General features: G+C 39.6%; 1 protein-coding gene across 1 annotated transcript; it reads right to left on the reverse strand.

The window, feature by feature from the left end:
• Positions 1 to 12953: 12953 nt before the first annotated feature.
• On the reverse strand, positions 12954 to 13583 carry LOC114102003 (keratin-associated protein 4-2-like). The gene is made up of 2 exons (XM_071603855.1): positions 13231 to 13583; positions 12954 to 13155 (listed from the first exon to the last, which is right to left on the reverse strand). The coding sequence occupies exons 1-2, from the start codon at positions 13581 to 13583 to the stop codon at positions 12954 to 12956; spliced, it is 555 nt and encodes a 184-aa protein (XP_071459956.1).
• Positions 13584 to 27262: the final 13679 nt, after the last annotated feature.

Below are 27262 nucleotides of genomic sequence, written 5' to 3' on the forward strand. Positions count from 1 at the left end.
CCAGTCGACCTTGACCTCTCTTGGTTCGTCTTGGTTGGGGCATGCTTTCCCCACTTCTCCTGCTGGTCAGGAGGAGACGGGGGCTAAAAACCCCAACACAGGACCAGAGGGGTACACAGCCAAGTTCTACAAGACCTTTAAAGAAGAACTAATACCAATACTCTTCAATTTATTTCATGAAATAGAAACTCATTCTATGAGGCCAATATCACCCTGATTCCAAAACCAGGCAAAGACACATCAAAGAAAGAAAACCTCAGACCCATATCTCTAATTAAATAGATGCAAAAATTCTCAATAAAATTCTGGCAAATCAAAATACAAAAGCATATCAAAAAGATTGTGCACCACAATCAAGTGGGGTTTATCTCAGGGATGCAAGGTTGGTTCAACATATGGGAATCAATAAATGTAATTCATCAAATCAAAAGACTTAAAGATAAGAACCATATGATCATCTCAATAGACGCAGAAAAAGCATTCAACAAAATATAGCATCCCTTCATGTGATACAATCAGTCAACAAATATATGAAAAAATGTTCATCTCTAGAAATTAGAGAAATGCAAATCAAAACTACTCTTAAGATTTCATCTCACTCCAGTCAGAATGGCAGCTATTAAGAATACAAACAATAATAAGTGTTAGTGGGAATGTGGGGGGAAAGGCATGCTCATACATTGCTGGTAGGACTGCAAATTGGTGCAGCCAATATGGAAAGCACTATGGAGATTCCTTGGAAAACTGGGAATGGAACCACCATTTGACCTAGCTATCCCACTCTTTGGTTTATACCCAAAGGACTTAAAAAACAGCATATTACAGGGACACAGCTACATCAATGTTTACAGTAGCTCAACACAATAGCTAAATGGTGGAACCAACCTAGAAGCCCTTCAGTAGATGAATGGATTTTTAAAATGTGGCATTTATATACAATGGAATATTACTCAGTAATAAAAGAGAATAAAATCATGGTATTTTTAGGCAAATGGATGGAGTTGTAGAATATAATGCTAAGAGAAGTTAGCCAATGCCAAAAAACCAAATGCCAAATGTTTTCTCTGATATAAGGAGGCTGATTCATAGTGGGGTTGGGAGGGGAAGCATGTGAAGATTAGATGAACTCTAGATAAGGCAGAGGGGTGGGAGGGGAAGGAGGGGGCAAAGGGTGTAAAAAATATGGTGGAATGAGATGGACATCATTATCCTAAGTACATGTATGAAGACACTAATGGTGTGAATATACTTTTTATACAACCAGAGATATGAAAAAATGTGCTCTATATGTGTAATATGAATTGTAATGCTTTCTGCTGTCATATATAACGAATTAGAATTAAAAAATAAAATTTAAAAAAAAAGAATTTCATCCCTTGAAGACAGGGCATATAAACTTCAATAACCAGAATGAAATACAGGTAAAATATTGAAGGCAATGATCAGAATGTACAAGGTTTCTGGGACAACCAAATCACCAAACTATAGAGTCTTGAGACATTGAGATAAAGGCTGAAGGTGTTAAGAACCACTTCAGTGAAATAATAGCAGAAAATTTTTCATAATGTTAAAAGTGAGGTCCACATACAGGACAAGTATAAAAACCACAAATAGATAAGATTAAAAAAAAACTCTCTAAGACACATCATAATTAAAAAATGCCTAAACTAGTAAGGAAAGGGTATTAAAATTTGCGTGAAAAAAAATCAGGTCACATTTAGAGACAAACCAATAAGACTCACATCTGATTTCTCAAATGAGACCCCAAATTCAAAGAGAGCTTGGGAAAGAGATATTCCAACCTCCAAAATAAAAGAATTGCAAGACAAGATTGTTACATCCAGGGTAGCTAAATTTCAATATTGATGGAGAAAAATAAATTGTATAATAAGGATAAACTAAAAGAAGTCATGACCACTAAGGCAGTACTTTAAAAAATACTTAAAGATACACTACAAACAGAAGAACTCAAAACAAACCTTAAGCCTCCCTCTGCTGCGTGACCAGCATGCTAGCTTTATACTAGAGGCTCAAAGCATAGAAGTTAACTAGTGAGATCAAAATAAACACACATAAACTCAAATTACCTTTTTCTTTGACCAGGTCTGAGACAGCTCCCCCTCTGGCTCCTGCCTCGAGCCACCCAGTGGGGCAGCAAGGTTTACACAAGAGACTAGCAGGAGAGAGAGAGAGAGAGAGAGAGAGAGAGAGAGAGAGAGAGAGAGAGAGAGAGAGAGAGAGAATGCCAGAGAATGGCCTTTTATTGGGGAACAAGAAATTCAGGGGAAAATTCCATCCAATGAAGGTTGAGGGGGACAGCATTCCAAGGTCAGGGTCAGTGATTGGTCTCAGGGTCAATGGTCATTTGCACCCCCACACGGATGGGCTCTCGCACCTAGAAAGGGTGGGGATTAGTTCTGACACAGTTTAGCCAGAACGCCTCACACCCAGTCAGGGAGGTGCCCAATCACGTGCGAGAACGGCTTCCCACACCTCCCAAATAGACAAAATTCTTTTGAAGAGCAACTAACCCAATAAAAAATTAAGACTCAATTAAATCTAGCAAACAAACCAAATGGCAAGAAATAATAAACTTTTATCTATAACAATGCTGAATGTAAATAATCTCAATTCTCCAGTTAAAAGAGTTAGATTGACAGAATGGATTAAAAATCAAGATCCAACTCTGTGCTGTTTGTAAGAGACTCATCTCATAGGCTAAGCTACCCATAGACTGAAAGTAAAAGGATGGATGAAATATTTCATGTAGATGGAGCCCCCAAACAACCAGGAGTAGTTAGTCTCATAAATGGGGAAGCAGATTTCAAGCAAAAACTAATCACAAGAGACAAACAAGGTCACTGAGTACTGGTAAAGGGAACAATCCAACAAGAAGATTTAATGATAGTAAAAATTCATGCCCCAAATAACAGTGCAACTAATTGGATTTAAATAAACAACTTCTTGTCATTAAATCACAGAAAGACATAAACACAATAATACTGGATAATTTCTGTGCACTCCTATCACCAATAGACTTCTAGAACTGGAAAATAAATCTAACTAAGTAGCAAGATACATATATAAATCAATAGTTTTTATATTCCCATTGTGAATTTGTTGAGAAAGAAATCAGGAAAATTATGCCAATCATAATAACCTCAAAAAAATAAAATACTTGGGAGAAAAATCTAACCAAAGAGGTGAAAGACCTCTACAATGGAAAGTATAGAACACTAAAAAAAGAAATTATTGGAGACCTTAGGTGATGGAAAGACTTCCATGTTCTTGGGTAGACAGAATTAATATTGTTAAAATGGCCATAAGGTCAAAAGCACCATGTGGATTCAATCAAATATACCAATATCATCAAAATACCAATATCATTTTTCACAGAATTAGAAAAAGCAGTGTTAAAATTCATTTGGAAGGATAAGAGACACAGAATAGACAAAGACACAGAATAGACAAGAAGATGCTGGTGGCACCAGATCTCAAATTATACTACAGGTCTGAAGTAATAAAAAACAGCATGGTATTGGCATCAAAATAGACATGAAAACCTATGGAATAGAATAGAGGACACAGAGACAAACCCACATACTTACAGCCATCTGATACTTAACAAAAGATCCAAAAATATATGTTGGAGAAAAGATAGCCTTTTTAACAAATGGTGCTGTGAAACTGGATATCCAAATGTAGAAGAATGAAAGCAGAGTACTCTCTCTCACCCTGCGCAAAAGTCAAATCAAAGTGGATCATAGTTTTAGGAGTGAAACCCAAAGAATTGCAACTGCAGGAAGAAAACATGGCGTCAACACTAAAACATATTGGCATAGGCACTGACTTCTTTAACAAGACCACTAAATGAAGAGAAGTAAAATGAATAAGTGAGACAAAATCAAATTTAAAAGCTTCTGTGCAGTAAAGGAAATGATTCAGAATATGTAGAGAAAGCCTAAAGTGCGAAAAAATTTTTGCCAGTTATTTCTCTGAAAGGGGATTAATATGCAGAATATATAAAAACTCAAAAAGCTTAACAGCAAAAAAGAAAGATAGAATCCAAATAACCCAATGAATAAATGGACAAAAAGAACTAAACAGACTATTCACAAAAAAGGAAATACAAATACCAACAAATATATTAAACAATGTTCAACATTCTTAACAATCAGGGAAATGCAAATCAAACCTAAATTTATGCTCCAAATCATTTCAGTTATAATGAAAAACATGAAAAGACAAATAGTAATACACGCTGGCAAGGATGTGGGGGAAAATATGCACTCATACATTGTTTATGGGCCTAAAAATTATTACAACCACCCTGAAAAGCATTATGCAGAGTCCTTGAAATTACAGGAATAGAACAACCACATGACCCAGCTATCCCACTCACTAATATTTATTCTAAAAAAACCCCCCTAAAACCAGTATACTATAGTGATGCAGGCAAATAAATACATATAACAGTGCAATTCACAACAGTCAAGTTATGAAATAAGCCCAAGCATTGGTCAACAGGTGAATGGTGTAAGAAAATTATATATATATATATATGTATATATATATATATATATATATATATATATATATATACACACACACACACACACACACACACACAATGGAATTTTACTCAGCAATAAATAATTTCATTCTTATGATATTTTCTGGTAAGTGGATAGAACTGGAAAATATTATGGAATATAAAATAAGGCAGACTCAGAATATCAAAGGTCTAATATTTTCTATCTTAAGGGAAAACTGCAGCAAATTAAGGGAAAAAATGGTGAATATCAGGAGGATAGAGGAAAGATAGGTAGAATAAAAGAGGCATAATGAGTGAGAGGGAGGAGGGATGGGAAAAAAAGAGGAAATGCAGAATGAATTTGAAAAAATTACATGATATGCATGTTTAAATAAACCTTAGAGAAATCAACAATTATGTACAGGAAGGAAGGAGAGTTCAATATGATGTGTGTGACAAGGAATTCTCTTTTACCTTCCATCAGCACAGATGGACCCTAACTGATACCAGAAGATGACCTATCAAATCAAAGATCCAATTGTAGCTGATCTGATGGACGACAAACCTTGGCCAGGCTAGACTGAGAGACACTCTGCTAGGGCATGCATGGAGACCCAAGTGGAAGCCAAACCTTTGAAATTCCCAAGGAAGAAGAGACATACGTGGATCCAGTTCATAAGGAACCAAGTACAGTCTCCACTTGTCGCGACCCCTCGCCGGCAAGGGAAAACACGACACAGGATTCTTCTTTCAGCAGTTTATTCAGGCCTTGATTCAAGTATCATCTTCTAGCGACCCCCCCCCCCCCGCCGAGCGCCCAAGCATAGCCTAATAAAGCCTCCCGCATACCAATCCCAAGCTGCCATGTGGATCTTTCTCATAGGGTGGTAAGGGATTGCGAGCCAATTCTCCATAAAAGGAGTTGTTTATCACAGGCCACAGTGGAAGCCGGCGCCATCTTCTAATGGCGGCCACGGTCTATAGGAACGGCTCACCACAGTTCCCCCTTCTGTTTTATAAAACAATGCAGGTGAAAGTAGAGGTCCTATCCCACTGTGCAGAAATGGCTGCAATGTATGGTTCAGTCCTAAGGAGGGCCCTTCCCTAGACCTGGTCCCATATCAGCTGACGCCTTTTTTTGTAGGGCGGGGCGTGGACGTCAAACCCGCATGCAATAGGACATGCTTTCCTTGAGGTCCATTGAGGGATCACTCAAGTGCAGTGCCTTGCCTCGCATCCTGCATCGTGATGACAGTGAGAAGTAGGATAACACAGGTAGCCTGGTAATGATGACAAAATTTAAGTTGGCAACATAATCCCTAAGCCCCAGAGGAAGGTAAAGAGTCTGTAGCCGAGAAGAAAGACCAGTCCTGAAACCCATCTGCGTGCAATGGTAACAAGACCTGCAGAGTGCAAGGGCTATTCAGCACTGAGAAAGCATAGGAAAGAGGGCACGTCAATCCCAGTGCAATGTGAAATTAACTTGGGGTGCAATGGCCATGCCCAGAAATCACTGTTTAAGATGTGCAAGCCAGATTTGTGGAGAAATGCCATTTTCTAAGGTCGCAAGAGCTTGTACAATCATAGCCTTCTCTTGCGTATGGTGAGTTTTAAGGCGACAGAGAAGCCACAAACAAAGCACAACACCGAAGCAACACATAGCACCAAAAATGCCTATTCCCACCCATTCCTTAAAGAAGGAAAAAGCAGAGGATAGCCAACTGGTGAATTGACCCAAAGTCACTGGTTCGACACGGGTACTATTCAAAACAGCAATCTGAGTTAGTTGAGACTGGATTAAGTTTTCTGCTTCCATGGACCAGGTTTCGGATAGATATTCCCCGATGATGCGGGAGGCATTTCTGGAATCATTAAATCTGACAGAGGTTATACATAAATGTGCACGTTGATCAATACAACCCAAATGTACTAGGTCAGACAATTCCTCAACTTGAGCTTGAAGCAGATCTATCCTTTGATTAGCAGCCAAAATCCCAGATAAAATGTGTTGATTAATTTTACTTTGGGATTCAAGTACGGTGGATGTTTGTTGAATAACCTGATTAATAGTGGCAGCAGTTTGTACTTGGCTGGCCATGGCTACTCCAGCTGTAACTGCTGCAGCAGCAGATACTGCCACAGCTGTCACTATAGCTGCCGTAATTCCAAAATCTCTACGGGCTCTAATCAATTCAACAATAGGAAAGGATTCTGGATCTGCAGTAACTGGGATCGGGACAAAGGTTGGAATTTTCATAACCACTGCCGTAGTCCAGGAGCCATTCCAACACTCAGACAAGTAGCAAGTAACATTAGAACAATTAAGCATCCCCTGTAATGTAACATTAGCCAAAAGAAACAGGAACGGAGATTGGAGACAGACTGCTGTGGAGGGTAACGTAGCACTACTTAATTGTGAACTACGTGAAAAATTTTTGAGTCTCCTACCTCGTTCCGAGTCTTGGGTACGCCAGAAACATTAAACAGCCAACTTTGGACTCCTCGTAATTGAGCCAAAGCGGAAATATCAGCTGTGGCCCCCTTTTCATTGGAAATCAACCATTGAAACCAAGACCAACCTGCTCCTATAGAGGAATTATTGTTGGAAGAATTATACAAGTATCTTTTAAGAGAGGGGGAAAGAGAGAAACCTTTAGCGACCTGATGTTTCTCCCAAGAATGATCTTGGCAAGGCGTGAATGTTGGGGGGGTATCCTGTTTGTTGATTAGCAAACCTGCCTTGCCCCAAAAGCATATCCTTATCTTAGGTAGGGCGTCCCGCTGCATGATTTTGGGCATCTTGCTCTACTGCACCCTCTAGCATAAATGCTCTCCAATCCAAATATTTCCCTGGGGAAACACAAGCATGGACTAGACTAGCCCAATCTGAAGGAGTCATACAAAATCTAGTAAGTCCCTCCACCTGAGTGAGAGTGAAAGCGGCATCCACACCATAAGTGCGGACAGATTCTGCCAAGGTTTTAACTATCTTAAAGTCTAAAGGCTCATGATATCTTCCCCTGTTATTGTCCTGAAATACAGGGTATGTAAGTCCCATATCTGTATTAACTGTCCTCCAAACTTGCGCATGAAAAGATCTCCCGGAACCTTGGCTCCCCCCCACATACGGGGGTGGGGCAACAGGCACCATATCTTCTTCTAAATTTTTAACCTCCTCCTCCTCAGAATTTTGTTGACCAATATTAGATCCCTCCCCCTTCTTACAGTAGGCTTGCGTGCTTTGTGTCTCCTTTTTCTTCTTTTTCATTTTTATCTTACATAGTTGTTGTAACAATATATCAAGGTCCTCAGAACTCTCTGAGTCGCTTGTGTTCTCAGGCGTTTTTAATTCGGTCAAGTCTGGGTAGAGCCTTCTCCTATTTTTATCTTCAGGCTTTTTTGCTTTCTCACTACTGTTACTTTTGATACTCTCTGCCACTTCACTATGTGATCCTTCAGATTTTTCCTCATGTAGTTGCTCAAGAACAGCTTGACCCTCACTCATAGCTTCTTGGCATTTACTATCTGCTATACATCCTCTAACTAACTTCCAAAGCGGTATAACATCACCCTCTAAGGTGCCTTGCTCATGAGCGAAATCTAGATCTTTCCCTAATTTGTCCCAGCTAGGAATCTTAAGACTCCCTGAAAAGGCAAACCAAGGAGCTGCCATGTCAACTTCTTTCAAAAACATCTGCAAAGTGCTTTGCTTTACCTTAAGTCCTTTTGAACATAACAACCCATCTAGGGCCAACAAAATTGGGCTTGAAGAAGTAGCGCCCATAATGTTTTTAGAGCTATAAAGAAAATGAAAGTACAAAAATCCCCGCTCTCTTCCTTTTACAGGGGAGCGTCCCTTTTCCCGCTCTCTCTTTCTTTACCGAGGAGCGTCCCGCTATTAGCTTGCGGATTCCCACTTTACCTGGGAACTTACCGGTGCACCACCCTGACTGCTGAAAGTTCTGGATCCTGGGTTCGAGGAATATAAGTCCCCGTACGGGCCACCAACTGTCGCGACCCCTCGCCGGCAAGGGAAAACACGACACAGGATTCTTCTTTCAGCAGTTTATTCAGGGCTTGATTCAAGTATCATCTTCTAGCGACCCCCCCGCCGAGCACCCAAGCATAGCCTAATAAAGCCTCCCGCATACCAATCCCAAGCTGCCACATGGATCTTTCTCATAGGGTGGTAAGGGATTGCGTGCCAATTCTCCATAAAAGGAGTTGTTTATCACAGGCCACAGTGGAAGCCGGCGCCATCTTCTAATGGCGGCCACGGTCTATAGGAACGGCTCACCACATCCACTCTCTGTGGGCTATGTGAATTCTCCTGCTCTTTGTCACTAAAATGAAGTCCAAAATGAAGTGGACATTCTGAACACTGCACAGAATACCAGGTCTGATGAGCAAGAAAGAGGTCTTTCAAGGATACCTCAGTAAGATACCTATATCCCCCATGATGGTCAAGAAGCCCAACAAAGAGCTGGCTACATTTGTACCTTGCCCAAGAGTCCCAGCTGGAGAATTCAAGGGCATCCTCTGCTGTATATCTGAGCATTTGTCAATACTCCAACATGGAGGCTCTAGGAAGGTACCACCCCTTGAGCACTTCAGCCAGTTTCTTGATTCAAACTAGGGTTTTGTATGTATTCTGGAGAGGTACCTGCCTTTTCAGCTTGGGTTGCCTCAGTGAGCACCACAATGTGGGGGATCCAAGCATTTGATCCAGTTCCATGGAATCCTAGTATAATGTCAACAGACACCAATATGCAGCAAAGCAGGTGGGACAATGGAGACATGACCACGGGATCCAAGGTCACAACTTCATTCTTTACCCCAAAGTAACTGAACCGATATGGTCATGTGACACTTGAAGCCATGGCATGGTGCCATGTGGTCATGACCCCTTGTGAGGATGGAGCACTAACCTTCAGGAAGCAGGAGGCACATGAAACCAATGACCAACATGTGGGTTGTGATCCCGGTTGTGAGAAGACACTAATATAGAAAATCAAGACATGGAAATTCAATCTGCCTGACTAACCTATACTCCCAGTGATCCTCTGTAGGATATCTGTGCTTCCTTCCTGCATAACTTGAGTTTCTGTGGAAATAGATGTCTTGGCTCCAGAGGCAGGGACACTGCACACGACTTATACTAAAAGCCCTAATGGAATGAAAGCTATGATAGTCACTTTATCACTTTGGGCCTCTCCAGGCCCTAGGTGAATTACTTCTAGGCATTCTTTAAACTTATCCCCTGATTTCTGCTCCTATCCATTCATCATTCACAAGTGTATTATTTAATCTCCAGGTATTAGAGTGGTTTCTGTTTTTTATCTCATCATTGATGGCTAATTTCATTTCATTAGAATCTGATAGGAGGCAAGGTATTTTCAATAGTTTTTTTTTTTTTTTTTTTAATAGACTAATGTGGGAAGCCGTTCTCGCACGTGATTGGGCATCTCCCTGACTGGGTGTGAGGTGTTCTGGCCAAGCTGTGTCAGAACTAATCCCCACCCTTTTTAGGTGCGAGAGCCTGTCCGTGTAGGGGTGTGACTGACCATTGACCCTGAGACCAATCACTGACCCTGACCTTGGAATGCTGTCCCCCTCGACCTTCATTGGATGGAATTTTCCCCTGAATTTCTTGTTTCCCAATAAAAGGCCACTCTCTGGCATGCCCTACCTCTCTCTCTCCTGCTAGTCTCTTGTTTAAACTTCGCTACCCCACCGGGTGGCTCGAGGCAGGAGCCAGAGGGGAGAGCCATCTCAGACCTGGTCAAAGAAAAAGGTAAATTGAGTTTATGTGTGTTTATTTTGATCTCACTAGTTAACTTCTATGCTTCGAACCTCTAGTATGAAGCTAGCATGCTGGTTGCATGGCAGAGACTAAGATTTGCTTTGTGACCTCAAACATGGTTATTTTAGAAAATGTTCCATATGCTGCTGAGAAAAAAGTGAAATCAGACACTGATGTATGAAATATTCTAGAGATGTTTGTTAGGGTCCATGTTACTTATTGTAATGTCACCTTATCACTTGATGCCTTTCATGCCAATGGACGCTCAGACTACAAAAGAAGCTATTCCCACTCGTAACTGACCTCACAATCAGGAGAAATTAGCCGGAATGCTACATGATGGGGTGAAGAGAAACCTATTTAGCACATATGAGAGCGAAGGTGTTATCCCTGGAAATATTGTTCCAGTTTTAACTGCAAATGGGCAAATAGAAGAATACAGGCCATGAAGGCTCAGAACACAGAGGGTGAGTCCTCGGTGCCTTTTTCAGGCAAGTCCACTAGATCAGCCGAAATCCTGCCAAGTAACACTCATAAGATCACTTTCTCTAGAAATGTTATCTAATTAGTTGGGAAGACATTGGAAGACCAATGGGTGGATGGAATGGACCATATGCTTTCCTACCCATAGAGCTTTCACCCTAATGTGCTCCCACCCTCAAGCTGGTTGTGTACACAGTAGACTGGGCTCATGCTGCTTTCTGGCTCTGTTCTCCAGAAGCCACTTCTTCTGGAAATTTCTGCCCTATCTGAACCAAACCTCCTTCCATGGGATCATCCACAGATTATGACAACTGAGTAGAAGGGCTAAGGTCCAGCCTCGTCACCTCACAAGAAGCAGAGATATTCTACCTCTCAGTATCTGGACTTCCTGGAAAATCAGAGTGGGTAGCAATCACAGAATGTGTTCCATGAGGGAGTCTGACTTGTCTCCCACAGTTTCTTTTAAATATCTCATGAAAGCTTTTCTTCATTCACCTTTCCTAAAACAAAACAGAAGAAAACAAAATAAGGAAACCTCCAATTCAGGTTGTTTTTAGTGAGGCCTAGGGTGGTAGCTTCTTCAGAAAAGTGGTCTTTTGTATATACCTCAGATGCAGTGAAAGAAAGCATTCACAACGACTACTCTGAAAGACACTGAAAATTGGTAAGAAACAGCACTTGTTCAGAGGACTTACGAGTTTAATGGACCGTCAAACCAAGAATTGACTTTATGATAAGGCAACCATCCACGTTGCATGAAACGTTGTTAAGGAGCAGGCACACTGAGAGTAAGAAAACAAGATAACTCGTCTGGATAAATGTTCAGACAGATCCTCATTTGGGGTTTGGGATCCAAGAATTTATTTGCAAATTGATCCCAGGAAACATTATAGGGATGATGGAAAATGTTCCAACGTGGAGAGGGAAGATAGCAGAGAGTGACATAATGAAGAGATCATTCCTGAAGGTATCTGAGCTCCAACCTCAGTGAAGATCTCTGGTCGACCAGAAGGCTCACCCAGGTGGAATCTGTGCACCTATCCCTATTCACTGGTTGAACACTGTTCTGGGGGCTTTTTTTTTTTTTCCTTTTTTTTCTTTTTTTTTTTTTAATTTTTATTGTTGGTTGTTCAAAACACTACATAGTTCTTGATATATCATATTTCACACTTTGATTCAAGTGGGTTATGAACTCCCATTTTTACCCCGTATACAGATTGCAGAATCACATCAGTTACACTTCCATTGATTTACATATTGCCATACTAGTGTCTGTTGTATTCTGCTGCCTTTCCTATCCTCTACTATCCCCCCTCCCCTCCCCTCCTCTCCCCTCTTCTCTCTCTACCCCCTCTACTGTAATTCATTTCTCCCCCTTGTATTATTTTTCCCTTTCCCCTCACTTCCTCTTGTATGTAATTTTGTATAACCCTGAGGGTCTCCTTCCATTTCCATGCAATTTCCCTTCTCTCTCCCTTTCCCTCCCACCTCTCATCCCTGTTTAATGAACCCTGTGAACAGAGCTTGGTTTGTATCCAGAGAAGGTCCTCGGGCAGGGAGGACCAGGTGCTTGCTTTCCAAACTATCTTCCTGTATTAGGTTGTGAAATGTTCACCTCAAATTGTATGCTATGATTTCTCAATGTTTAGTGATGAACTACCAAAAAGGGTGACAAAGAAGGACAAAAATTCAAAAAGGAAAAACAAAGAGACACCATAGCTTTATGTTTGTATGCAGGTCTAAGTTACATTTATTGAAGATATAAGATTCTATTGACACAAGGAAATATAACACAGGGCAGTTGGTTCCATGGGGTAACACGAGAGCAGACAGATTCAGGGAAAAGAGACTCCTTTTGATTTGGGAGACAGCTGATAACGTGGTGGAGGAGGGGCTACCCATGTGGAGGCCAAACGCTATCAAACCACCCACTGGAATGAAGGTTTGTAAGTGGCCTGTGCTGACTGTGCCCAGAGATGGACTCCATCAATCTGTTGGTTGAAGAGCAGTGGGGTGGGGGTGGGGGGCTGGGGGGGGGGCAGGTGCGGGTGCTGAGCACAAGAAGCAGTGGAGCAGGAGGAGAGGAATGAATTGGTGGGGCAGCTAGCAGCAGTTGGGCTGGTGGCACAGAGACTAGTAGCAGCAGCTTGGGCGACAGCAGCTGGCCACACAGCAGCAGGGTCGGCAGCAGGTGGTCCTGCAGCAGGTGGTCTGGAGGCAGCAGGGGCGAGAGCAGCAGGAGCCACAGCCACTGGAACCTCCACAGCCACTGGAACTACCACAGCAGGGGCTGCAGCAGCTGGAGCCACAGCAGCTGGGGCGGCAGCAGGTGGTCCTACAGCAGATGGGGCGGCAGCAGCAGGAGCCACAGCCACTGGAGCCACAGCCACTGGAGCCACCACAGCAGGACCCACAGCAGGTGGGGCAGCAGCAAGTGGTCCTGCAGCAGGTAGTCTTACAGCAGATGGGCTGGCAGCAGCAGGAGCCACAGCCACTGGAACCTCCACAGCCATTGGACCCACCACAGCTGCAGCAGCTGGAGCCACAGCAGCTGGGGCGGCAGTAGGTGGTCCTACAGCAGATGGGCTGGCAGCAGCAGGAGCCACAGCCACTGGAACCTCCACAGCAGGGGCTGCAGCAGCTGGAGACACAGCAGCTGGGGCGGCAGCAGGTGGTCCTGCAGCAGGTGGTCTGGCAGCACCTGGGATGGCAGCAGCCACACCCCTGGCCAGAGAAGCAGGAGCCACAACAGGAGTTGCACATGGTGTCAGAGACTGGAGGTTCTGGGGGTATTTCCAGGAAGGTGGGTTTCAAAGGTTTGGAGGTCTCTCTGATCCACGTCCCCTTTTATACCCTGCTAAGGGGCTGCTGTCTTCATATGCAACATCCTTTCCTTGTTATTGTTTGTATTAGTAAACAGGCTATTATTCAATTAGGCTCCCTCATTTTTGGTCCAATTTCAGGTGGAATGGAGAACAGGATTTCCTTTCCCTGATGTATTAGGATTCATTTGTCAGTTCTTCCTGGATCATCTCTCAAGTGTCTTTCTAGTTCTCCTTCCTCAAAGAGACGTGTCACATGACATTCTGCCTCTTTCTGCTGGGCTTCAGTGTCAATGTCAGAGTACATCATGTGTGTCTTGGGAAAGATTGACTTTAGCATCCCATACTTATTTCCCGGGGCCACAAAATTAAGCATTGGCTTTGTCATCTCATGGCTCTTTCCCTAAGGGTCATCTGGGGTAAGAAGTTTGGAATGTGCATCACAGACCATGCACCAGAGCAGCGAGGACACTAGGACATATTCCCCATTCCCACTCTCAATCTTGTGCATTTTAGTCATTTAATGGAATACACAGAACATTTGTCAGGGGGGAACCTAGGTCATGATATTCCATGTTTTTCTCTCCCCTGCACCAATATCTAAAAGGAACTTCAGGGTCTCCTGAGGGAAGTTGGCTGTTGAGATCAGCTACACCACGACCTTGAGGTCCTGCCACCCTCTTCTTGGTGGAGAAGTGCTTTTCTCTGTTTTGGCTTCCCTGACTCTGTGGTCCTTACAGGCCATATTGACTCATCCTCTGTGTCCAGCACTCTCTTGACAACCTCTGAGGTTCCTCCTTTTTCATTTCACTCCCACCTGCCGTGATGACTAGGCTTTGGATATATCAAGCGTTCTCTTTTTTCTTTGTTGTGGTTATTGATCTGGTTTCACCATTTAGGTTTTATAATCTAACAAATCAAACAACCAAATGAAAATCAGAGGCAAACTGAAAACAGTTATCTCGACAATGCATATCAGTGACATATATCCATAGTGAGGATGAAGTCAAAGCTCTAAGGTCACCAAATTCCACTGCTAAAAGCCTTTGACTTCTTTTGCTCAAAAGGAGGGATGCTGCCAGTCCAGTAGGTAGTCTTCTGCATGTAACAAACAGGAAGGAAGAGAGTATTTGGTTTCTCTGTGGTGGCAATCTTCATTGTTTTTATCAAATTTTAGTTAGGCTCTTTAAAGAATAAACCCTTTTAATATTTCCATCCTATTATCTTGCTTAGGAAACGTCTGATTCAGGTGTTCTTATATTAAGGGTTTGTTTGCTGAGACAGGAGAATAAGACGTGTTTAAATACTACAATGTTTGAGTGGGGAGATAATTCACTGGATTGGTGTGCAGGCATGGCAGAGGAAAAATGAAACATATTCAAAAATTTTGATTACTATCAGAAAGTTTTCTACAAACATTTAGGGAGTTTCGCAGAATCGTTTTTCCACAGCAAAGAATCCTATTGTTGAGGAGGAACCATGAAGATCATGGAATATCACTGTCAACCACACACTGGATTCTGATGGAGGAAACTGAATACAGAAGAGACATAACTCTATGCACTCCTTCCTAAATTTTACTCATGGTCTAGGGAAATAGAATGGAGAATTCACTTCTGGTCCATATGGATGAATTATCTGAGGTCTACAAACTCACCTTTTTTATGATTTGGAGTTTTAGAGACAGTGTAGAATGTTTGTTCTCAGTAGGTTTTCCTTTCCTGTATTGAATGGTACGATAAAGAACACATGATGGTAGACACAACTAACACTTTCCAGGAATTGGGTTATGTATGTGAGTAGCATGGACTCATGGCATTAATATATCTTTGAAACAAAGGCATGAAAAAGGCACATTTCCTCTCAGGTGTCACATTTCATTATTGCACAATCTTTTTAAAGTAAATATTTGTAACATATTGTGTCCATAGTTAATATGTACTAGAATTATCTGAATTCACAAGTCTTAGTATAACATATCATCCAAATAGAGACAAAATACTCATGTCTAATTGATAGGAAATTCTACATAGTTTCTATTCAAACAATTTATTTCCCAGTTAAACTCATAGCTCATTTAAATATTGAGGAATGAAATATATATATAATATTATATATTATAATAATAAATATTGTGAGTTTTTATTTGAAGCAATATAGGTAATCAGAGAAATATGTAGAGTGATAGAAATGTGTCATTGCCATAGATTGTATTTGTATCTGTTCTTACAATGTCATTATACATTACTATCTAAACTCATTTCCATATATTTCAGAAAACATTTCAGCTGCAAGAGAAAAATTACCAGTCAAAGGTAGAGTTAAAACAATAGGATTTCACCTGATTTCTCAACCAAGATCCTGAAAGACTGCTGGGATTGGAATAGTATATTCCTACCTCTGAAAGAAAATAGATGCCAACCAAGAAAGCTACAGCCATCAAACTTAAGCTTCAGAATCAAAGATGAAAGCAAACCTTATATGATAAACAGACACTAAATTAATTCAGAACCACAATGCCTGTAATTCAAATGCATACTAAATAAAACATTTTATGAAGATGAATTGAAAAATAAAAACCAAAATCATTATATGAAGGAATTACACTATAAAAAGACTTGAGTAAGGAACAATCAAGACCAACTGAAACATTAAAAATCATTGAATATGGCAGGAAATAAAATCATCTCTCTATAATAACCCTGAATACAAATGGTCTGAAGTCCTCAATTGAAGACATGAGGGTGGCAGCCTGAAGTACAAACACAAGACCCAGCAATATGTTGTCTGCAATAGACTCACCTCACAGGCAAAGTATCCACAGACTGAAGGTAAAAGAACAGGGAAAACATACACCATTCATGTGGGCCCCATAAACAAGCAATGGTAGCTATTCTCATATCAGAAAAAAAAATGGACTTCAAGCCAAGATTAAATGGAAGACACAATAAAGAACTCTCCATAGTGCTTTCAGGTATCATCCAACAAGAGATAATGAGCATTAATACTAAGCCTAAAATAATGGAACATCCAAATACATAACCAATCCTTCTCAGTATTAAGAATCACAGAGATGATGATACAATAATACTGATTGACTTTTACATACCTCTCTCAAGACTGGATATATCATCCAGAAAAAGACTTAGTAAAGATTCCACAGAACTAAACAATATAATTAGTAACCTGGACCTAATAGATATCTCTAGAATATTTCATCCATCAATGTCTGACTTCACTTTTTTCTCAGTGGCATATGGACCATTTTCTAAAATAAACCATGTTCTAGGTCACAAAGCAAATCTTAGCCAATTCAAAGTATTATTGAAAATACCTAGCTTCCTATCAGATCATAATGAAATGAAATTAGGAACCAAAGATGATGTAAAAAACAGATCACTCTAACACCTGGAGATTAAATAATATACTTGTGAATGATGAACAGATAGGAGCAGAAATCAGGTGACAAATTTTAAAAATTCTTAGAAGTAAATGAGAATAAGAATACAATATATGAATATCTCTGGGACAGTATGAAGCCAATTCTAAAAGGAATCTTATAGCATTGAGTTTATGTATCAAAAGCAAAGAGAGATATCAAATATATAATCTAATATCTCATAGCCCTAGAAAAACAAAAAACGAATCAACACCAAATTAGAGCCTAAATCGATGAAATTGAATTTTTTTTAAATGCAAAACATCAATGAAGCAAGCAGGTTGTTTTGGAATGATTCAACAAGACTGATAAACTCCAATGAAACTAATTGAAAATAAAGAGAGAAATGAGCATATTCACAAAATTTGAGATGAAAAAGTAAAGATCACCACAGACACTATTGAAATCCAGAGGATCATCAAATACTTTTTTGGAAATTGATACTTCAATCTGCTAGAAAATTTTAAAGATATGGACATATTCCTAGGAGCATATGATCTACCCAAATTGAACCATGAAGATATCTAAAACTTAAATAGATTAACTCAAGAAATGAATTCGAAAAAATAATCAAACCCTTCCAATTAAAGCCCAGGAATGGACAATTTTTAACAGAATTTTTACCAGAATTCCACCAACTTCTGGCAATTTCTACCACACTTTTTTAAGAAGAACTAATCCAAATCCTTATCATACTATTCCCTGAAATAGAAAAGGAGGGAACACTGCCAAACTCATTCCATGAAGCCACTATCACCCTGGGCAACAATCAGAGAAAGATTCACTAAGGAAAGAACACTTTGGGCCAATATCCTTGATGCTTCTAGAATAAAACATTAGTGGACATCCAAAAACATATTAAAAGACAATGTTCTATGGTAAAGTGGGTTTCATCCCAGAGATACTAGTTTGGTTCAAAATATGGGAATCAGTAAATGTAACCCCACACAATGGTCTTAAGAATGAGAATCACACAATTATCTCAAAATATGCAGAAAAATAATTGGAGAAAATACAGCACACACTCATGTTTAAAACACACACACACAAAAATAACTAAGGCTAGAAAGAAATTACCTCAACATTGTCAAGACTCTATATGGCAAGCCCAAGACAAACATCACACTAAACAGAGAAAAATGAAAAGCACTTTATATAAAAACAGGAATAAGGCAAGGATGTCCACTTTCACAATTTACATTCTACATCATTCTTGAAACTCTAGTCAAAGTAATCAGTCAATAGAAGGAAATTAAAGAAATATGAATAGGAGAGGAAGAGCTCAAATTCTCTCAATTGAAGATATGATCCTCTATTTAGAAGAAGCAAAGAACTCCACCAGAAGACTTTTAGAGATCGTTGTAGATTAGCTATGTAGTAGCATATGAGATCAACACTTGTAAATTAAATGTTTTCCTATACTCAAATGATCCATCTGCTAAAAAGCAAAATACCCAAATCACAGTGCCCCCCCCCCAAATAAATGGGAATCACTCTCTCAAAACTAATTAAGGACTTCAACAATGGAAAAAACAAAACAGTGCACTAAAGAAAGAAATTGAAGCAGATGTTTGAACATGGAAAGGCTTCTCATGTTCTTGGGAAGCAGAATAAATATTATCAGACTGTCCATATAGCACAAAGTGCTATACAGACTCAATGGAATTTCCATCAAAAGTCCAATGACATTTTTCACAGAACAAGAAAAAGCCATTATGAAATTCATTGAGAACAATAAGAGATTCTGAATAGCCAAAGCCACCTTTCATGAGAAAAGCAAAGGTAAAACATGTCAATATCACCTCAAATTATACTACAGAGCTCCATTTAGAAGAACAGCATGATATTGGCACCAAAAATAAGCATGAATACAAGTGCAATAGAGTGGAGGACACCCATACCCCAGGGGTATGCCTACACCTGAAGACCCGCCTTGCTGTCTGAGCTGGATCAACGCCCAAGTCACCATGAATGTAGTGATTGGCCAGAGCCTCCTGCTTCAGGACTGGAAGGTGTGGTCATTCAGAGCAGCTCCCCACACTCTACCAACTGAGCTATATCCCTAGCCCTGAAGACTTAGGCTCTCTGAGTGGATTAAAAAAACAAGCCCCAATAATATACTTTCTGCAAGAGACTCACCTCACAGGCAAAGACATCCACACTGAAGGTAAAAAGATGGGAAAAACATATACCAACACATGGGACTCAAAAACAAGCAAAGATAGCTATTCTCATATCACAAAATGGACTTCAAGCCAAGATTAAGTGGAAGAGACAAAGAAAGTCACTTCATAGTTCTTATGGGATCATCCATCATGAAGACATAAAGATCATCAATATTTATGCCTCAAACAATGGTGCATGTATTTAAATACATAGAAAAATCCTTTTCAATATTAAGAATCAAACAGACTAGTTTGACTTTAACACACATCTCCCACAACTGGATTGATCATCCAGAAATAAAAACCAAGTTTCCATAGAATTAAACAATAAATTAGTAACATGAACCTATCAGACATCTATAGAATCTTTTATCCATCAATTTCTTTTTTTTTTTTTTGAGTAGAAATTAGAAGTTTATTAAAGGACAGCAGAAAAGACTTCTCCCGGAGGAAGAAGGGGACCCAAGAGGTGGAATCCGTGGAAGGGATGTTGTCTCCCCTTTTTATAGTTCTTTCAGTGATGGAATGTAGGTGGGAAGGACCGAGGGGTGGGACACAGGTGGGCCAAAGAAGTAATCTGGTCAGGAAGGACTTCTGAGTCAGCACCTTTTTGCTGGGGGCTGTTCATTAACATTTCTTTGAGGTGGACTTTGGCCTAGGGCCTTTTCGGGACTTCATTAACATTCCATTAGTTGTCCTGTTTCCCGGAATCATTGCCAGCATGGTCTCCATTTTAGATTTCACTTGGCATTAGACCCGTATTTATCTAACTACACTGACTACCTAACTTTAAATCTGGCTTCATTCCCCCCTCTAAGTTGGGAACTCCTTACTGCTGTAAGGAAGCGGGGTGAAGAAGATCTTTCTGGCTTCTTCAGGCTGAAAAGGGACGATGTAGGGCAAGCAGTTTGGAGTCCCCCTTTAAAAATCGGGTCTATTGAGTGGTCCATGATAGAAGTCTGATTGAGAAGTAATAGGCTGGAGGGCCATTTGAGTGATGGATGGTCTATAAGAGAAACAAGAATTCATTAGTACTGGAACCATATTGATGCAGCAATAAATGCCATAGCACAGGAATATGCCAATGAGTATGATGGCAAAGACAAAGACTAACAATGTTTTCCACCAGGAAGTACCAAGAACCAGGAGCTAAGATATTGTTTCCATAACAAAGTTGCTGAGGACATGGCTTCTATCTGAGCATGTAAATCTTTAAGGATATTTGTCACATTGCCAGAATTGTCAGGAATATAAACACAACATTTAACTTTTAGGGTTACAGATGTCCTTTCCCTTAAGATATAGTTTAACAATCTAATGTCATCTGATCTTGCAAAATCCTTTTACTAGTATGACCTCTGTGTCTAATAGAGAAATCTTTAATTCTGTTACTTAGGGCTGGATAACCATACTTGCAAACACTAAGCCTACCTGTGTAAGTTAGAAATAAAGGCCTTAAACTAAAAACTACTCTGGCAGTTCCTTTTGATAGTTATCAGGCATTCCTGTCTGAGAATCTCTTTTGTAGCCTCCAGTTTACTTATTTTTGGAAGTTACATTTAACTATTATTATTATTTAAAATGTCCAGGAACAGCTGTGCTTTGGCTTTGACTGTCTTTGCTAAGTGTTTAAGATGAAGCAAGTCAAACTGACTTTTGTTTTTATCTATTGTTAACAGTCAGCTGAGCTTCCCTGGGAGTCCTCGGGGAACTTCACAGCAGCTTCTCAGTTCCGCTAGTGCCATTTGCGCTAGGATGGGTCCAGGCCTTGCTTGACCATGTGGCTTCCCTTGGAAGCATCAGGGATGTCTCCCTTTTCTGATGACCCTCCTCTTCACAGCAAATGCACTGATTGGCTTTCTGTCCTCCATTGGTCTCATTAATCTCCCTACTCAGGAGATTATGTGGCCTAGAGTTGCAGAGCCCTTTGGAGAAGTCCCCTATTCCCTGATTCAGACTGACTTAGAGGGCAAGAGCCAAATATTGGTTTTCTTGGCCCTTTTAATTTAACTAATTTAAAAACTTAATCTTAAACATCCAGCAAATAAGTTTCAACAGCCTTATACTAAGAGTACTGGGCTTTAATGTCTATCTCTCTATCCTGTAGGTGATAACTCCTTATCTTAAATTAACCCAGGTTGTGTGTTCTTAAAGCAGTACCTCTGCAAAACATTAACAGGCAATCTTAAATCATTTATAAGAAAACTACAAAATAAAATTATCAAGAGTAAAAACATATTTAGTTCATGTAATAGCTACCTTGAATTCTGGCAGGGTTATACATCATAATTCCCTGTTTGAGATCCTAGTAATCTTGGCAAAAAACTACTTTTGGACACAACTTTAAATGTACTGAAATCTGGCCTACTTCTTCCATAGTCACTTTCAAATGTAGTGAGATGGGACAGAGCCTTATCTCAAGTAAGGCAGGGCTCTTCATAAATCTTAAGTACTGTAGTTCTGAAACTGATCTTTGCTTTTCAAACATCATTTTACAAAGCCTACATAAATTGTTGCTCAAGTTCACATGAATATTAGCTAACACAATATAATATCACACCTAAAACATGAATTAAAGAAAAGCTGAAAGCTTTTAACCTTTTGTAGAAAAGTAGTAATGTACTTTTGTGTTTTGCAATAAAACCTTCACACAGATTAGGCTCTCATTAACTTAAAAATACATTTAAATTGTATCTCAGTGTAAAAAGTAACATAGAACTTTACATATCTTATTGATAACAAGTCCAGTTATAGAACACAAATGATATAAATAAATCTCCAACATGTTTTTCTTTTTAAGCCTAAAATTACCATACAACTTTAGAACACCAGCTTGATATAATGCTCTTTTAAAACTTCTACCTTACAAACTTGTATACCTGGAAGATATGGACACATTAACACCACAATTACATTGATGTTTTTATATTAATCAAGTTTAGCTTTTTAAAGAAATAACATGGCACAATTCTCTAAAAACAGTACTTGTTTAACCAGCTGTTTAATTTCTTTAAGATTACTTGCTCAAAAACTTACACTTATAAGCAACTTACACAGACCTTTTTTATATCATTTACTTAAACCCTCTTAATCATATAGACTCTTATCCAGAAACACATTTTCCCTCTATTAAATCCATATCTAGAACCTTCTAGTTTCTCTTTTTTTATCTGTTAACCTCCTTCTGTTCACATTTTGAAACAATACTTGTAAATTTTTGAATTTAAGCAGATTTAACATTTTATTAGGGCCTTTTTGAACATCTAGAAAAACTTATAAGCTTAATTTTAAAGACATCTTTACTTTCATCTGTTTACCCAATTTAAATTGAACCATTTGAATCACGTGAATCAAAGATATTTGGATCCATTTTTTTTTAAATTTTCCATGAGTGCTCCTCATCTATCAATTGTCATATCACTGCATGATATATGGACATACACACATACAGACATACCGACATACAACACGTAACACAAGTGTAACACAACACAATAGTAAAGGCCTTGTAGCTTTCTCAGGTGAAATCTCATTGCGATGTTTAAAAAAAAACTCCAGTTGATCAAAAATAGAACTTATCAGAAAAACATTAACTTGTCTGTAGGATCAAAATCATGAACTCAAAAAAATACAGAATCTAAGAAAAAGCAAAAGTCCTAGAAAAAATTGACCGGCCAGTAATTAGTAAATGCCATACAATTTACTCTTTGGTTTAATCTAGTTTGAGTTCCCATAAAAAGACACTTTTACTCTTTTTTTGGGGGGGGCGCCTCAGATCTGTCTCATACTGAGTGCTCCAGGCTTCTTCTATTTGCATATCAACTTAAGTCCTGGCTGAGGTCTGGAAGGAACTGGGAAAACTGGAATTCTGAGCAGAAACCTCATGCCTAAGGCATTTTAACCATAAGTCACAATTTTCAGGTTTGGATGTTGAAAATTATGATACAAGTTTAAGATATAATTTATAAAATTTCATACCTTTACATTTTCCTACACTAGAAAAACTTGCTCACACAAAACTGAAAATAGGATCTCTACCATCAGAAGAAATTTCTTTAGGATCATTAAGTCACTTCCTTTGTTCTGAAGTTTCTAAAGTAGTATTAAGTTACATTAAATCACCTGAAAAAATCTTAAGAGAACCACACACTACCATGTATATCCAAAATTAAGCTTTAAAAATTTAAGACTGTTGCTATTCAATGTTATTTCAATAAGCCAGACCAATGTTCCAATTCAACATTTTTTTCCTAAATCTTACACACTGAGGGGAACAGATACCATATCATAATTTACTATCCTTGCCCAAGTTAATGCACTGGTACACTTAGTGAAATCTTCTCAGGCTACCCAGTTCAAAATAAAACTAAATGATTGGGAGTTACTTGCCAACTTGGAAGTAGAATTCTTTTAATTTTCTATCCTAAGTATTTAAGTTCTCCTGCATGAATTATCTGAAATCACAAACTAAACAATTACCTAACCCCAACTTTTAACTGCAAGATTATGCAATGCTTCAAACTCATTTAGATACCAGATGTTACAATAAAAAAATCATCTTTTAGACACACATTTAGCCAAGATCATCCCCAAGAAACAATCTATAATAACCTTTAAAATAGAGAGACCAGACAAGAGAAAAATCTCTCCAGGTTTTTAACTTCCATTTAATTATGACTCCTATCAGTGGCACCATAGATTTCCCATGAGTGGACCAGATGTTTTCACAGAGGGGCAACTATAGGTGTAAAATCAAGGGTCTCACTGTGACTGACTTTACTGCATTCAGTGTCCCTTCTTTTTAAGTGGACAGAGATGGAGCAATCCTTACAGTGCAGGGAAGGATGAGGAAATTCCCCAAAGCAAAAATGGCTCTGGCAGCTGCTGGGAGTACCTCAGTTTCCCTTTTACTTACAGGATTAGCTCCTTTGGATAGATCCAATCCCAGGCAATCTGGCATATCTCCTAACTTTCCAGTAGAGTCAGTTTTTATCTGCCTTAGGTCTTGAAGGGGGAAGGGGGTATGTACTTTGATCGGCCCAAATTTTTCTCTTGATTCTTTTTCCTCAGTGAGTCCAAGATTTTTTCTCTTCATGGCAGATATCATAGCTAAGTCTAATTTACACTGTTGGCATAATTTAGGATTTTCCCTTAGAGCAAAGAAAATCTGAACATACAGCACCTCACACCATTTCCTTTTTTGTAAACTTTATCAAACTGTAAAATTGTATTAAAATTGATATTTCCCTCTGGTGGCCAGGTTTCTCCATCAGAGAGTTTGTATTGAGGCCAGGCCAAGAAAATGAGGCGCTTTTTCTTGAGCGTCTGAGGTTCAAATTTATCCCAATTTTTCAATACGCAGGCTAGTGGTGCACCTGGCATATTGGAGAGAGAGAAGCTCCCGTCTCAGTGAGAAGAAAACAGGACTCAGGCGCCCACGCCGCGCCAGAGAAAACTGTTCTCATTAGGGACGTCTCCCTAAGCTTGAGCTTCCTAAACGGTCCAGAAAACCCGTCTCTCACCTTGCTTTGCCAAGGGGTTTCTGGTCCCCTTTAGCAAAGTGCTAGGGTCTCAGTTTGCCCTGTGCCAGAGACCCTGGGAGGATTCAGACTTAAGGGCATTACTGCTTATCCTCCCGGCCACTAAAAACCCATTGCAAAAGAGAAACATGCGCTCTTTGTTGCCTTTGCTCTGTAGACTAAAGGAGCCGCCTAAGTGTTAAGGGATATCTACTGGTTGTAAGGTAGCAGATTACCAGGAGTTGATTCTAAAAATGCCTCTCTAGCAGCTTAGGGAACACAACACATTTTAAACATTGGGGCAATAAAACAGACTAGTGAAAGTTACCTATGCATCTTAGGGAACCTGGGCAGATTTTACTAATTATCCCATGCCTTTCTCTCAGTCCTACAACCTGAATTACTAACATTTCTGACCTGCAAAGGAAGGGGAGCATCCAGGAGGAATGGATGCGAGGTTGGGAGTGTTGCATGGCCCATACAGAGGCAAATGTGATTGGGGCTTTCCCTCAGTGCCATTCATCTATCGATCACCCTAGATACCCCTGAGGGCTGTCGGGAGGGGGCTCAAGAGAAAGGAACCTTAGGAATCGTCTGAGTGTAGCCCAGACCGGAATTCCGCAGTTGTTCCAAACTCCTTCCTCCACCTCCACGCATCCGAGGCAGATCGGGATTCGGGACACTGTGTACTCACGCCAATTGCTCTCCAGGCCCAGACAGAAAAGTTGGAAGCGGCTTTGGCAGAACCCAACATGCCTGCTCTGTATTGAACAGGTGATTGAGAGCTGCCTAGGCCGGGAAACCTCTCACCTGAGTCTTGAAGAGTGGCGGCTGCACTAATTGCGTTTAAGTAGCCGTCGGGTGCCCACCTTACCCTCCAGAAAGAACGAGAGAGAAAGATGCACCTCAAACAGACATGGGGTGCGTGCACTTACCTCGGTGTAGAATCTCGGTCTGGGACCTCCAATATGTTACCGCTGTTGACCGGTGACGAGTCCTTGCTTCCCCAATGTTGAAGAATAACACCAAAGAAGCACGCCGAGGCAAGGTCAGAGTAGAAATTAGAAGTTTATTAAAGGACAGCAGAAAAGACTTCTCCCGGAGGAAGAAGGGGACCCAAGAGGTGGAATCCCTTATCCATCAATTTCTGAATTCAGTTTTTTTCTCAGCAGTACATGTGACCATATTTTAGTTCACAAAGCAAATATTGGCTAATTCAAAGAAACAGAGAAATCTTATCAGATCATACAAAATGAAATTAGAAATCAATGAAAGATAAAAAAAAAAGAAACCACTCCAATACCTGAAGATTAAATAATACACTTTTGAGCATTGAATGGATAGGAGGAGAAATCAGGGAAGAAAATTTAAAAAAAAATTCTTAAGAGTAAAGGAGAATAATGTTAAAACATGAAGATCTCTGAGACAGTATAAAACCAGTTTTAGTGGAAATTTTAAATCATTGAGTTCATGTATCAAAAGAATAGAAAGATACAAAATAAATAATCTAACATTTCATCTCATGGCCCTTGAAAAAAAAAAGACAGAACAACACCAAAATCAGTACAAGACAATAGTTAAAATCAGAGCCTAAATCAATAAAATTGAGATTTTAAACATGCAAAAGATCAATAGAACAAGGTTTGGAATTTTGATGGATTGAACAAGATTGACAAACCTGCAGATAAACTAACCAAAAGAAAGAGAGAAATGCTCAAATTAGCAAAATCTGAGATGAAAAAGGAAAGATCACCACAGACACTACTGAAATTCAAAGGATCATCAGAAACTATTTTTAAAATTTATAATGCAATAAGCTAGGAAGTCTTAAGCATATGGACAAATTCCTGGAGGCATATGATCTACCCAAATTGAGCTCTGAAAATATAAAAAATTTAAACGTATCCATTCAAAAAATGAAATTGAATCAGCTATCAAAAGCTCTCCAAACTAAAGCCCAGGAATGCATGGATTATTTGGCCATTTCCACAAGACTTTTAAAGAAAAACTAATATCAATTCTCCTCAGGTTATTCTATGAAACAGAAAAAGAGAACAATGCCAAACTCATTCAAGGAAGTAAGTGTCTCCGAGACCATTACTAGTGAAAGACACATCAAGGAAATAAAACTTCAGACCAGTACCTTTGATGAACATAGAAGTAAATATTCTTAATAAAATATTGGTAAAACACATACAAAATCACATTAAAGAGAGTGTACCGTGGTCAGGTGGGTTTCATCCTAGGGATGCAAATTTGGTTGAACATATGGAAATCAATAAATGTAATTCACCACATAAATAGTATTAAGGAGTAGAATCATGTGGTTTCCCCAAGATAGGTAGAAAAAAACATCTGACAAAGTATGGTACCCATTCATGTCCAGAGCACTAGAAAAACTGCCACAGTCTGGCTGGGCACAAATGCCGCAGTCTGGCTGGGCACACAATCACGAGCCACCACACAGCTTGTAGATTCAAACAGCAACTCTTTATTA

The sequence above is a fragment of the Marmota flaviventris genome, chromosome 17, assembly GCF_047511675.1.
Source record: "Marmota flaviventris isolate mMarFla1 chromosome 17, mMarFla1.hap1, whole genome shotgun sequence".
Classification (NCBI taxonomy): Eukaryota; Metazoa; Chordata; class Mammalia; order Rodentia; family Sciuridae; genus Marmota; species Marmota flaviventris.

Bases quoted from the DNA above. Each gene is read 5' to 3' on its own strand.
- LOC114102003 (XM_071603855.1), bottom strand. From the start codon at position 13,583: ATGTGCAACTCCTGTTGTGGCTCCTGCTTCTCTGGCCAGGGGTGTGGC. The intron at 13,156-13,230 runs GTCCTGCTGTGG...CATCTGCTGTAG, and splicing joins TGCTGCCCCACCTGCTGTGG to GACCACCTGCTGCCGCCCCA.